This window comes from Eurosta solidaginis, chromosome 5 (assembly GCF_040869045.1).
Source record: "Eurosta solidaginis isolate ZX-2024a chromosome 5, ASM4086904v1, whole genome shotgun sequence".
NCBI lineage: Eukaryota > Metazoa > Arthropoda > Insecta > Diptera > Tephritidae > Eurosta > Eurosta solidaginis.
Genome location: NC_090323.1, coordinates 242,191,937 through 242,206,479, shown reverse-complemented (window position 1 = coordinate 242,206,479; position 14,543 = coordinate 242,191,937). Strand labels below are relative to the sequence as shown.

Sequence of the window (14,543 nt, the reverse complement as noted above, 5' to 3'; positions counted from 1 at the left end):
CAATTTGGGTCGAACTTTTGGGTAGGGGCAAATTTTGAAAAATCCCACTTTGACCCATTTAGAGTGCTCCAATCGAGTCCAAATGTATGACCGACCCCCACTAACTTTGGTGGCCCGACCCACCGATGCCAGTGGCACACCCCCTGGAACCCCCCTAGGGGTTCACCATACAAACATTTCAAAAAATCGCCGGTTTTGCACTTTACATGAAAAAATCAGCACAAACATATCCATACCAACTGAAAAGAGGTGCACCACTACGTATACGTAACATTTTATTATTACGTATAAACAAATAAAAAAATTTGCTACAAAATAATTTGAAATGTTTGTATGGTGAACCCCCAGGGGGGTTCCAGGGGGTGTGCCACTGGCATCGGTCGGTCGGGCCTCCAAAGTTAGTGGGGTCGGTCATACATTTGGACTCGACTGGAGCACTCTAAATGGGTCAAAGTGGGATTTTTCAAAATTTGCCCCTACCCAAAAGTTCGACCCGAATTGGGGGACACCAGAATTCGTTTTAGAGGTATGGTTCCTTCGGCAAAGTTTCTTATTTTGATCGCTAGAATACGATGTTTACAGAGCAATGAGCGATTTTTAAATCGATCCGCCCTAGTGCACATGCTCGCCTTTCAACAGGAAATATTTTCAGTAAAAATGGACTAAATCAGTTAAATCGCCTTCTTTTATATAAAAGATTTTGTAAAAGTGCGTAGAAGCTGGCAATAAGCTATTTCTAGTAAAAGTTGCCCTTTTTTTGTAATAACGCTTTTTGGTACAATGGCACTTGTGTGTTTATGTTTATTGTTCTGTTATATCTTTATTTTAAAATAAACAGTAGGGAAATCCCCATATCTTAAGGAAAACTGCATTATTACCCGTTCAAGGTCATTGGTGTTAGCGTCTGTATCCTTTTTGGTTCTTTTAAAGGAAAATTAGTTCAAAATAGAACCACATGTAAATGTATATTGCGCAGCCTTGTACCACTATTAAGCACACAAAACAAACAACAACAGCATTTCAAGTCTACAGCTGGGTATGTAATGTTCGATTTCACCCGAACTTAAACTTCCTTACTTGCTTTAATTATAATTTGAAGGCTTTATTTCAAAAGATGCTGAGAGGGTTTCAATATTCAAATGAACTGAAAAATTATAATTTTGTAAGAGGGAAATTTTTTTCGGGGATAAAAAATGGATATAGTGAATATAGGGCAGCAATTACTCGAAGTCAGCTGACTTCAGTGGGCCTAAAAAAGTTAAAGTATGCTGCATAGAGGGGGGAAATCAGTTTTAAAGCGTTTTTTTTTTTATTCTATTCTATTCATTTTTTTATAAATAACAAGTTTTCATAAATAACACTTCATTTTTTCAAATTGCCGCTCAAAGGAAAACTTCAATTCTGACCTTACTGCTATTTGAAGTGGCCATAAGGCCAATTGACGTTGTGGCAGTTGATATTATGTCATCCCACTGTAATGTACTAAGTATTAAATATTAAATCTTCAAAAAGATAGCTAATCGTTGCAATAATATTTCGACAGCTGTGGAGAATTCCATCCCATCACTTGTGCCAGTAACATCCAATCTCAAAAATGGTTTACGTGACTCCCATCTTAACTTTTGTAGTTTATTTTAAACGCTACATCCCAGAACAAGCATTAAGAATGCCCTATCTAAGCATTTTTTAAACATTCGTTCTGATCTTGAAATGTACATACGTGAATTTAAAACCCATTTGCATTGATTGATTTTTCAATCAATTTCTGAAAACTGAATGGTGTAAACGGGAGTGCGATAATTGCATGCAACAAAGTTTATAAGCAGTCAACTTTTGAGTCAACTAAAATGGTTTAAATCATTCATATTTGCTCACTTATATAAAAAAAAAAAAAACAATTTATTTAATTCCAGCGGCTTTTGGAAACAAATTCAATATATCGCTTTTCTGATTGCCATAATACAATTATTTTCATAAATTTTTGTACATGGAAATGTATGGTTTTTCCTTTTTTTCAAAATTCATTTAAAACTTTTATTTTTTCTTACCCTCCACTCGCAGAACGGCAAGTTAACTTTTTTACTCAGTCATGGTTCAACTATATCGTTGGCTCATCTCTACAGCAACAACATACCTTTGTTCAGATTGTCAAAATCGGCGTGTTGGTATTAGGCGAATGGAATGGAAAGAAAACATAAAACTTTGCAATTCTTGTGTGTTGTGGAAAAGAGTGCGCTAAATTGGATGCATTTACTGAAAAAGTAACTGAAATTAATGTGAAACTATTTCTTTTTTACAAAAAATTTACCACCACGGCAGCAAATTGTTGACAATGTGTTGGTTACACTTTACGTTTGCCATCTCCTTTTGACAATCCCTATACCAGTGAAATGAAAAAAATAAAATCATCTGATGAAATCAGCCAACCATAGAATTGAGCCATGCTCAGAGTCAACCTGACATGAGGGGTCAAAGTCATATATTTTTGACAAATTTTTTCAAATTAACTCTGAGCTAAAAAAAATAACTTGCCGTTCAGCAAGTGGGCTTTACTGACTTTCATTCTTTCATTCAAACATCGGCCAATGGAATTGATTATAAAATTATAACATTTAACAATGTCAACAGTCCATCATATTATTGGGATAGAGTATTTTGGAAACAAAATTTTCAGCCGAATTCTAGGGTAGAGCGCTCTTTTTGGTTCTCTTCTCTACGGGGAGTATTCTCGCCTCACTGTAGATGATGTTCCGGAGACATAAAAAGACCTTCCGTTGCAGTGTTTAGCAAAACATTGCGCAGTTTCTTCCAGTGTGTCTCTTCCAGTGTGTCTTCTTCCCCAAGTGCTGCCGAAAAGAGACTCGAGAACTTTGTTACGGACTTTAGGTACAATTACGGCTGCATGAGAGTGAGACAGTCGGTAGCGTGATTTGTGTACGTTTATATGTGTATGTTGTAAATAAGGCCGCCGAGGATTTGGTCGGAGACAGAGTCGGAATTCGCAAGGTGAAAAAACTGGAAAGACTAGGAAGATAATCGTTGATTTTATTGCATAGCTCATCGATGGATGGGCCTCCCATGCTAACTGGTTTCCAAGGCTTTAGTAGCGGTTCTACCCTGTTTTCCATTTTTCAGGGATGAAGAAAGTGGACGGAGACAGGTTGAATATGAGCGCCAGATATTTTAATCCGTCATGGCCTAGGTTTTCAAGCATTTTCATGGCAATCCCGGCCCAACAGATATTTGATTGAAGAGGTCCCCAACTCCCAGGAACTTAAGAAGTCATCTCCGTAAGCACTATGAAAAAATGCGGCGCTTAAAAGTTCAGTCTTATGAAGAAAGAGAGCATAAAAAGACCCACAGGGACATCCACAAAAATCTGTCGAACTGCTATGCCAGGAATTACCTAGTGAACCCCGTTAGTTTAGGTTCAACTTGCCGGTCCATGAGGACCTCACATAGACTGAATAAGTCCGTAGTGTTACCAAAAGTTTGTTTTAACAACCAAACTGAAAAACCCTATCAAAAACCAAGACCTATGCTATACAATAACTCCGTCCTCTCGGCAAATACTAGAAGCTTCATAGGACTTAAGACACTTGCTGCTTCTAGATCTAACAGCTGTATCACTCCTAATAGCTGGAGTATTAACCTGGCAAGCGCAGGGCACGAGCACAGAATGTGCTCGATCGTTTCCTCCTCCAACCCGCACTTCCTACATCTGCTATCACTGACCAAGCCTAATTTAAAGGCATGTGACGCCAGAAGGCAGTATCCAATCAGAATACCCGTCATCAGTCTATAGTCCTTTCTTTTTAATGATAGAAGCAACTTTGTTAGTCCAAGGTTGTAAGACCTACATATAATCTTCGACACTTTACAGCCCCGCGCTTGAACACACGCCTTTCCTGCTTGGTCGATCGTGTGCATCTCTCGCCTTCGCTTAATCTCGCCCAGTCTAATTGGGACGTCTACGGAGCAAGTTTCAAGGGATGCGCCCTTTTTAGCTAGTTCATCCGCTTTTTCATTCCCATCTATTCCCATATGCCCTGCGACCCAATATAGATGTATGCTTCTCCCTGTCCCGATTCTCTCCTGGGACTGCTTACACTCTAACACGCATTTAGATGCTCTGCTATGCGAGATTATTGCCTTAATTGCTACTTCACTGTCAATATAAAAGTTAACACGATTGCAGCTTAGGCTATTCTCTTCCAGGGTTTCTACTGCTTTGGTTACGGCTACTATTTTCGCTTGAAAAACGCTACAGTAATCCGGCAGCCTGTAGGATCTGTTTATTTCCGGATCAGCACAGTATACCGCAGACCCTACTCCTTCCACTACTTTGGAACCATCTGTGTGCACATGTATCGCCTCGTCCGCCATTTGAGCACCCTTGTGCCAACCGTCCACCTCTATTCTGGCCTTAATATCGCCCTCGAAGCGCAGATAAATATTCTAAACTTACAGTATAGGAAACCAGGAAGATACGCGTCTAGCTCAATTTCCCATGACACCAACCATCTTTTCAATTGCATTCTGAAATCAGCGTCTCTAACGCGCTTATCTGTCTGGTCTAACCCTGCTGAAACTGCAAATTTCCTTGGACTCCCGTTAGAGGTTATTGATGACAATTTGTGAGTGGTCGCACCTATTGAATGGGGCGAAGCACTCCTACAAGAACAACGACATAGCACGTTCTTTAACTTCGTATCCTAATTCTGAAATACGGTTTTTTCAGCCTGATCCGATCAGTTTTTGTACTTTCAAGCATGAGCTTACACCTCATAAAGAGCTGTGTACACAGTAGCAACACTCAAGATAACTAAACAATGGATGTAATTAATCGCATAGGACTGGTTATATGTTTGAATTTTCACCTCATTACAAAAACAAAATACACTAGGAACCAAGTTGAATGAATATTTAAAATAAATGTATACGCCTGCATGTTTGCCTTTGGGTACCTACATACAGTGCGTGTAGCGCACGTTACTGGATTTTTTTTTTTTTCCTTTCTTGATTTGGAAGTTGCCAACCGACTATTGACTGTGTCAAAAAACTTATGTATTACTACCAAGTTGATCTTGACCTCAAAACTTGTGTAGCTGCTCATTTTTGCTTTTCGTTTGCGTTTCGTTAATGTTTTAGTATTGTTGCTTTGGACTAGGTTTATTTAATTAAACAATTTAGAAAATATTTCAACAATGGTGACAGACCAGTGCACGAACTTTACCACTTTATTGGTAGATCTACCAAATGTTTAGCCCATTTACATTTTCTACCACTTCTACCACCAAAGCCCAAAAATCTACCAACATTTGCCTTTGTAAGGAAATTAAGATACGATTCAATTTCGAAGACGAAAAATTACACCTTTGGGAATATTTTGATGAAAAAAATATTCAATCTAGTCAAATGACAACGATTGTTCCCTTACTTAACGCTTTTCCATTTCACAAGAGTTCCATGGAAATTCTTAACAACGAATGGCAATCATTAATGTTATATGATAAGGAGAAAATAGAAAAGATATTTTCCGACGATTTTCTTAAAGGATACATAAAATTGGGAACTGGAAAGAGTCTTCTAGAAGAAAATTTGTTTGAAAATTTTACTAAATAAATGTGCTCCTTAGCAATATTACCTCACAGTAGTGCATCCACAGAAAGGTCGTTCTCTATAATGAACGACGTAAAAACCGCCAAGCGTAATGGATTAAAGACATCAAGCATTTCCAATCAAATATTAATAAAAGAGTATTGTATAGGACGATAAAGTCCGTCCTTCAGTCTCCAATTTTATTAATAAGATTTTATAAAAAATTTTAATTTGTAGAAAGTGATTTTGTTCCTTGTATTTAATAACACGCATATGGCGCCAGATTTTTCTTTTGTTTTTTTCTGACAATTTTTTTATTTTTTTTTTTTTTTGTTGAAAATTTGGTTTTTATTATGAAAAAGTGCACAAATTCAATACATGAAATAAATTTGTTTATGGAAGAAATGTAGTAGTCATCTACTCGCAAATATTTTCCTGCGCTATTTTAATCAGTTTTTTATGAATAATTATGAATGAAAATAAAAAAGTTTTAAGTAAACGATAACACGAGGGACGCATCCGCATGACGCACGGATTTTGTTTTTGCCGAGTTGTTGATAGGCGGAGGTTTGTTAAGCGTTGAGATCTAAAACTGCTAAGCTACAGAATAAAACTCATCAGCTGAGTATTATACATGTAAATGATAATAATGTAAGTCATGCCTGAGTAGAGGCTGATCAACCAAAGTTAACATATGAATCACCTTGTAACGATGGGAGAACAGGCACGTGAATCACCCTGTATGATGAAATTACAAAAAGGCACGAAGCAGTTGTTGCTGAGTCGTCATCGTGTTAACGTTTTAACGAAATGTAATTGAAATTATCAATCTAATTAAATATCTTTAAATATCCTTTATTACTTTTTAAAAACAACTATTCAATACAACAATTAAAGAAAATGAATTAATGTCCATTTAAACTCTAACTAAACGTGTTTGATTTAAACTCGACCATCCGACCACGCCTAATCGTAAGTAATGGACACATTAATCCCTCTTTCATACATAACAGTTGAAAATTACACATATAGTAAATTGTTTAATAAGTTAACGCTTTTAGCATATAAAGATTTTTTTTTTATTTTTTTTTTTAGTTTGTTACGAGTTAAGATAGGATCGGACAGTTTTCCTTATAGTAAAAAGTGAATCCGTTATATCAAATGAATTCGAATGAGAGTTAAAATCATGACACAAACAACGAAAGGTTCATTTAATTCGAAATTAGTTCTGCACTGCCTCAAAAGAAGAGGTTTGTAATGTCTTAACGCTCGTGATGGGACATTGAAGTTTACGTCGTTAAAAAGTAAGGGGCAGGAAATTGGTCCATTCAGTAGTTTAGCCATAAAAAATACGCCTAGTATTTCTCTACGACTAGCGAGAGTTGGAAGATTGATAAGTTTTAGCCGACTAGTATAAGGTGGAAGATTATACGCAGAGTCCCAATAAAAATTCCTTAAAGCAATAAGTAAAAATTGCTTCTATATTGACTCAAGCCTATCTGCATGAACTTGATATCGCGGATTCCAGACCATAGATCCGTATTCTAGTATCGGTCTAACTAATGTGGCAAAAAGAGATTTGGTTAAGGTCATTAAATTCTTTAAACCATCTCTTCACGAATGATAGAACACCTCTAGCCTTATTGGCAGTAGTCATAATATGAAGGTTGAAACTAAGTTTAGCATCCATGGTGACTCCCAAGTCAACAAAAGAATTTACTAATACAAGACAAAAATTATCAATTACGTAAGAGGCTGCTGGCAAAGATCTCCGAAAGACGCACATGAATTTACATTTATTGATGTTCAGCGGCATTGAATTCGCGTTGCACCAAGGAACTAAGCAGTTTAAATCCCCTTGAAGCAAGGGACGTTCTTCAATAGACGCATAGCACCTAAAAAGTTTTACATCATCAGCATACATTAAAATTTTGGAATATTTTATTGTGGTACAGATATCATTAATAAATAAAAAGAACAGAATTGGACCGAGATGACTGCCCTGTGGGACTCCAGAGGAAACATTAATGACATCTGAAAGAGTATTTTTAAAAATTACTTGTTGCGTTCTACCCCCAGCGGGTTAGAGGGTCAGAATATACCCGCGGTAGGTATGCCTGTTTTTTTTTTTTTATTTAGGTATGCCTGTCGCAAGAGGCTACTAAAATACCAGGTTCAAGGGGCTGTGTAGCGCAACCCTTCAGGTTGCCAGCGCAATATATAACTTCTCCAAACCCAATTGTCAACCTCACCTATCCGTGGCGAATCCTGTTTCAGTAACAGACGAGGCTCTGGCGACCCCAAGCTCCTCATGGGAGAGAGAGATGGCCTGAAGGTTTAATGTGGCCAAATAAATCGTTGCCGAGATGGTCGGGCTAGCACCTTAATGGCGCTGTGTTACCGGAGCGTACCGGATCTGTATCTGGCAAAAGACCATCACATCGATAACACTCCCCAAAGCCTTCGGGGAGCAACCTTATCGCTACAACAACAACAACAACCCCAGAGATACGAAGATATCCACTGGGTGAGACCAGGTTGGAAGCCAAGTCAATCCAGCTTGTGGATAAGCAAGGAGTGGGAAACTTTGTCAAATGCTTTACTGAAATCAGTGTAAACAACACCGGTGTGGAGATGTTCTCTAAATCCATTAGAAACATGAGTTGTGAATTCAAGTAGGTTGGGTCGTAGTTTTTATTTAAAATAATCTTATTTCAGGGTGCCAGTTTCACACAGCCGCACCTTTTCTATCGGTTAAAAACACTTATCGCGATATACCTCCAAAGAGATTCTCTTTCGTCGTGCTACTTTTTAATTTTTCCCACAAACTGGCTGAAGGGACCTACCTGTTTTATGTCGACCCCGAACAGCATCGCAAAGCAAATGAATTTTCGCTGAGAAGTACACTCGGGGTTTTTGACAAATCACTGCCAAGGGTTGAGCTTGGAAAACGTTTTTCTGATTAAAAATACTATTTTCTGCACTATTTTGATCTGCTTTCCCCGGGACTTGAAGCAAGGGCCTTCGGTATGGTAACCGAGTACGGTTCCACCACGCCACGGTGATCTAAATCTCCTCGAAGGTGTGGATATATAATACCGCTTGCAGCCGCGTCTCTGCGTAAGCAGCGCTGCAAACCCCAATGTGGATTTAAGCCGGGTATGCCGGCAACATTTGACGAAGAAATTATAAAACTGTTTGCCGCTTATGTACACAAAAAAATGGATGCGCGCTCATAAAATATTTTTCTTAGATTTGAAGAGAAAAAGAGGAAGTATGATGGAAGGCGAAGATAAATTGCATTGTGGCAGGGAAAGAAAAGATAGAAAGACGGAGTAAGAAGAATAGGAAGAAGGATATTAAAAAGGAAAAGGATACAGGAGTGGAAGAGAAATCTTAGTGGCAGAAGTTTAGTTAAACGAAAAGGGAGGGGAAGTAGAAGATGAACAAGAGAAAAGGAGGAGGTAGAGGGGAAGTTTAAGAGAAAACAAGCGGAGTAAAGGTATTGAAGTAACAAAAGTGAAACCTAATAAAAAGGAGAAAGGTTAAAGAGGAAGAAAAGACCGGAAAAGATCGGCGAGAACGAGCTCGGGAAAGAGAGACGAAGATGAAAAAGAAGGAAGAGATTGAGGGTTAATAAGAGGAAGAAGAAAGCAACATAGAAAATGAAGAGGCAGACGGAGAAAAAATCGGCATAGTGACCGTAGCGAGGCGAGAGAGGATTTGCTAGGATGAATGTGTATATATGTATGTAGTAGGATTAACTGCGTTGGCCTAAAAGTATCTCAGTATTAAAGCCTTCGTTTCGCAAGCTTTAGCCACTTGCAAGAAGTTTTCACACATTCACACTTTAAACTTAGTGTTGCTGGAGTACTCGGTCTGTTGGATCTTAAGGTCTTTAGCTATAAGTTCTAAAGTCGGACCGTCTAATAAGTCCAACTCCGGACTATTTTATCGTCTGATATAGTAGCTGTCTTTGAATAGTATTGAGGGTTGCCAAACTTTCATCCTGCGGAGTCCATTATCCAGTAGTTTATGAGAAACATTCTGCTCAAGCTTTTCGATCACCTCAGACTCTTCTAACTTATTCACTTAAGACGAATAACCATTTAAAGGAAAGACCATTTGTAGATGTACGCAGGAAAATCGTATTGCTTCACCTTTCGTTTTATTACAGGTCTATCATCATTGCGTGTATGGCATCCGACACGATTTCCTTTGCGCCAATTTTACTGCATTTGATCAACGAACTTTCATATGCCACTTTGTGTCCGATGTCGATTGTGAGGGTTCGAAAAACTATTGGAACAGGTGATTTCCCATTTATAAGAGCGTTTGGTATAGATTGATTTTCATAATGGGTTTTTTAGAAATGATGATCTTTATATGGCCACAACAACGTCAACTACGACAACAACTACAACAGAGCCACCACCAACTCAACGAAGGCGTATTATAAGACCACTACGACCATTACGCCGTCCAATTAATCGTCGGCCAATAGACGATTACTATTATGAAGAAGAAGAGGAGCCGGCAGCAGTTTACGAAGATGATTACTATGAAGATCATTTGAATCGGAGACGTAAACCAAAACCCCGCCAACGCAAGCCCATTGCTGAATATGATGAAGACTACACCGAAGATAAGCCAAGGTACATACATATAGAATAAGATTAAAAACTTAATATGTGTTTATAATGATTGTTTTATTGTAGGCGTCATAACCTTAGAGATCGTTTTCGCGATGAAGAAGAATTAGAAGAAGACTATGATACTGATCGACGTACATATGATCGACCTAATGTACGTAACAAACCGGCTGAACGACGAAAGAGTGGAGCTCGAAAAACTACACCAGCTGCAGCTCGTTTGAATGGTGAGGAGCGTCGTCGTTTTACCGAAGATCGTGCAACACAAGGTCGTAAGGACAAGTCGCGCATAACACCTTCCACAGATACAATTGATCTACCGCCACGCCGTTTGACTGGGAGACGCCGCATTAATGAGAAACGTACATCTCCGTCCGGCATTGATGACTTAGACGATTATGAGAATCCACAAAGTAATGTACCAGATCAGGAAGAGGCTGCAGAAGAAGAAGCGCCACCTAAAGTAAAAACAACACCAAAGCCATTAGATGCACTCATTACACCAAAAGCAGGTAGTGGTTCGGTTTTCGCGCGACCACGCGCACCTCCACGAATTGCACCTCCAGTTCCTCTAAATGAAAAGAAAAAGTTCAGTTACCCAATACAAAAAACTGGTACCACGCCAAGTCCTGACATCACACACCTAAGCGAAGAGGAGTACTATGAAGATGAAGCGTACGATGATATGAGACCACAACGTATCCCCACACGTAGACGTATTGTTGATAGTAAACTGAATGGCGAAGAAGAAGGGCTAAGTTCGCGACGTCGCAATCAAAATGATACACCGTTAGTTAAAAAACCTTCGCGTACAACAATTCGCCGTCCAACTACAACTAAAAAGCATGCAGTCGTTAGCCATGAAGACGAGTATGATAGTGTCGACGGTGGCGGATCCCTTGATCCCTTTGACAGTCATAGTGGCAGTCGGAAGCGTCTTTTTTCCACACGTAATCGAAGCTCTTTTGGTCCACCAGTTGGTCGTGGCGCTGATGATGTGGACTTTGTGGATGACGACTATGAAGAACAACCGCTGCGACCAGTTCACCGGCTAAGACCTAAAGCAGCTGCACGTAAAGGTACCAAGAAACCGAGACGACCAATAGAAGAAGACGAAGAATTTTACGAACAAGAGCCTGAACCGCTACATCGGAATCGCGCCATAACAAAACGGCCTAAGACAAATGCCAATGCGCGGTTGCGTCATTCTACAGCAACAACAACAACACCAGCGCCTATAGAAGATCCAGCAGCGTATGTAGAATTAGAGGAGGTAGAGGTGGAGGAGGAAGTGCCATCAGCGCCAGCTGCAGTGAGCAAAGGATCTGCGCAAACACCTTCTGGCCGCACAGCAACGGTACGTGTTGTTAAGCGTCCATTCTTGCCATCACGCGGTGGCAGTCCCTATCTACCACGTGGTCTACAACCAGTTGGTGTGGCTTTAAAGCCACTCAGCACTCATACAACCGATAGCACGCCTATCGATATGGGATCCACAATATCGTGTGTGCGCTTACTTGAACATGGTGCCCCGATATTGCGAGATTCCGGTAGCGTTTCAGCGGCCAAGCCAGCTCTTTCTCATCTACATGACTTAAACAATCACGAACGTGAAACCTCACAGGACCATCGTACAACATTGCCACCGCGAAGCGCATTGCCCGTATCTCAGGCGCGTGAGCCAGAGCCTCAGCCGAAAATAACATTGGACGAGCTCTATGAAAACGACTATGACGTCACATTGAATGACGCATTGAATCCGACGCTTAAACCGCTTTCGCCGCATCATAGCATCCGTTCAAATCACAATAATGCATTCGAGAATGCATATGCTTCGGAGCCGGGTGTCAGTAATGCATTTGTCAATAACAATAAATCCCCACAAACACTTTATCATAATAACAATAATAATAATAATCAATATCAACAACAACAACCACATAACCATCAACAAAATTCTTATCAAACTAAATCACAAACCTCGCATGGTCAATCACAAACTCATTTTGACTCCCATCAAATTTCGAAAACATTACAATCCCAAAATCATCAATCCGAACATTTGCTTGCACAACAACAATCAAGACAAGAACAAATACAACAACATAATACTAATAATGATTACAATAGTGATGATTCATATTTTTCACCAACAGATATCCGAAGGCGCGCGATCGTTGCAGCGCCACAAGCATATTCCAGTCAAACGGATTACAGAGGTGTCGGCATGAGATTAGCCCAACATTTTTATGATGATTCGGAATATTAAAGGTTAGAATTTAGGGTAATCAACCTACATGACAATAAGGTCTCATGTCGTAATTACCTTTAATTCATACTTAACTACTTCATAGCCCTAAAAAAAATTCGCAATTACATTTTCTTTTCTTTTCATTTCTTCATTTCCTAATTAAGAGATAGATCATGATTCAATTACTAGAGGTTTATTCTCCAATGATGACAGAGCGTTGAGACTCCCAAGTTTAAAAATCTGGACGGGTTGCTTTTACGTAGTAAGGAAAACGGGCAATAATTCAATCCCCTTCAGCGAAAATTGTAGTAGAAAAGTAGCTTTAGTAGTATACGAGTATTAGTAGTGATAATTAATAAAAAGCAGTCTGAGATAAGGCTTTCGTGATACTCTACTCTGCAGGCGCAATGAGCTGACAAAAAAAGAAAATGGCTTATTGTCTTAGAACTTTATATTCCGCTCTTGACTTTGACAGAAGAGGTAAACTTTTGTGCTTTTGAAAGCTCGTTTCTGTTTAAGTATTCATAGAAGTGTTCCGGATAAACTATTAATTTAGAATATTCGGAACACGTTCGTTTCATACTACCTCACGAGGTCCAAATATTCCAAATAAATATATACATAATATTCCAAATATAAACCGAGTCCACAAATTCTTAAATGGAGACGAATGTTCCGAACGTACGGAATGAATAAGTTAACATGCTGAATAAGTACATTTCGTTATGGCATCTCCATTATTTACCTATACGCCAATTACACGGCTCAAGTATCCTTGTGCCAATTACCAATTTGCACAAGGATTTGCCCCGTGTGTGCACTGGTTGCGCTATTTGCGCAGAGAACTGCGCTAAAATCAAAACGATTTTGATATTTACGCATGTCTGCAAATATTGCACATGCTTTTTTCTTCGTGTGTGGTGAATCTTACACAGTTTACCTGTGGTTTCTGATAATATAACATCAGTAATTATTGCTTAAAAATGTTAATATCGAAGGCGTAAGGACCATCTCTAGCTTGTAACAGGAATTCACACAAATTCAATATTACATAATAATTTTTTATACAATTAGAACACATGTTTCATTTGTTGCGCTAGTTGAAAAATGAATATTGCGCAGTGCTGCAATGAGTTGAGCTGGTCTTGCAACTAAAATATAAAAATTATAAATACAATGGAAAATAAACGCTTCTGGTGCGAGTTTTTCGACTTATACTGTGAATTACCAGAACTGTGGAAAATAAATAGTGTTTTTTTTTTATACAATTAGTGCCTTTTTATACAATTAAAACACATGTTTCATTTGTTGCGCTACATTAAAAATGAATATTGCGCAGTGTTTTTGAGCCGTGTATGTCAAAATTTTTATTTGCACAAATTCCGTCGTTTTATATTTGCGCATGGCTTTTGTGTCATGTATGGGCCGTTCTACTAATGACATTTTTACGTCAATCGATTTAAGGGCCAATTAATGGTGACTTATAACCATAAAACCCTAACCAGATAAAACAGCTGATTGAACCTACCTTATGGAAATCAATGTAATCGATTAATGGTGCCATACCATAATGCTTAAGCCATAACCATACCATAGCCAACCAATTGGTTTTTGGTTTCTCGCCATATCCATAACCTAAAAATGTTTGAATTGGTGAATTTAATAACTTTTTGTAGATTTTATTCATTGTTTTGATACGTTATGACTAATGCCCCTAATACCGTTTACAACTCAACTCTGGTTGGGTTGAAATTTCGCAATTTGGTATTACAGATTACAACTCAACCTGTCAAAAAAAATTTCGGTTGAGTTGTCAAGTCTAACAAATTTGTGTGGCATTACCGTTTACAACCTTGTGTTGGTGTAGTTGTCGAAGACGTCAAAATATTACAACTGATTTCTAGCAGTTGTCTCATACAATTTTGCAGTTGTTTTGCAAAAATATAACGTTTTAAAAGACGGTTCACCACCTAATTTTTAACAAAATTTTTAAAGTTGGTATCAAAAGAGACGTTTCGACCTCCGATTTAAGAATCTGA

General features: G+C 38.7%; 1 protein-coding gene across 9 annotated transcripts in view; it reads left to right on the top strand.

Moving 5' to 3' along the window:
* LOC137252975 (uncharacterized) overlaps positions 1-14,543 on the top strand; it is a 79,491-nt gene that overhangs the window by 51,406 nt on the left and 13,542 nt on the right. For 6 of the 9 annotated variants that reach the window (XM_067789155.1, XM_067789153.1, XM_067789159.1 and 3 more), the window contains 3 exons: positions 9,779-9,912; positions 9,972-10,256; positions 10,320-12,524. In XM_067789155.1, the coding sequence (XP_067645256.1) occupies positions 9,779-9,912; positions 9,972-10,256; positions 10,320-12,522 (2,622 nt within the window). In that variant the 3' untranslated portion in view covers positions 12,523-12,524. The remainder of the gene's footprint in view (positions 1-9,778; positions 9,913-9,971; positions 10,257-10,319; positions 12,525-14,543) is intronic. The other 3 variants (XM_067789160.1, XM_067789161.1, XM_067789162.1) reach the window with 3 other exon arrangements.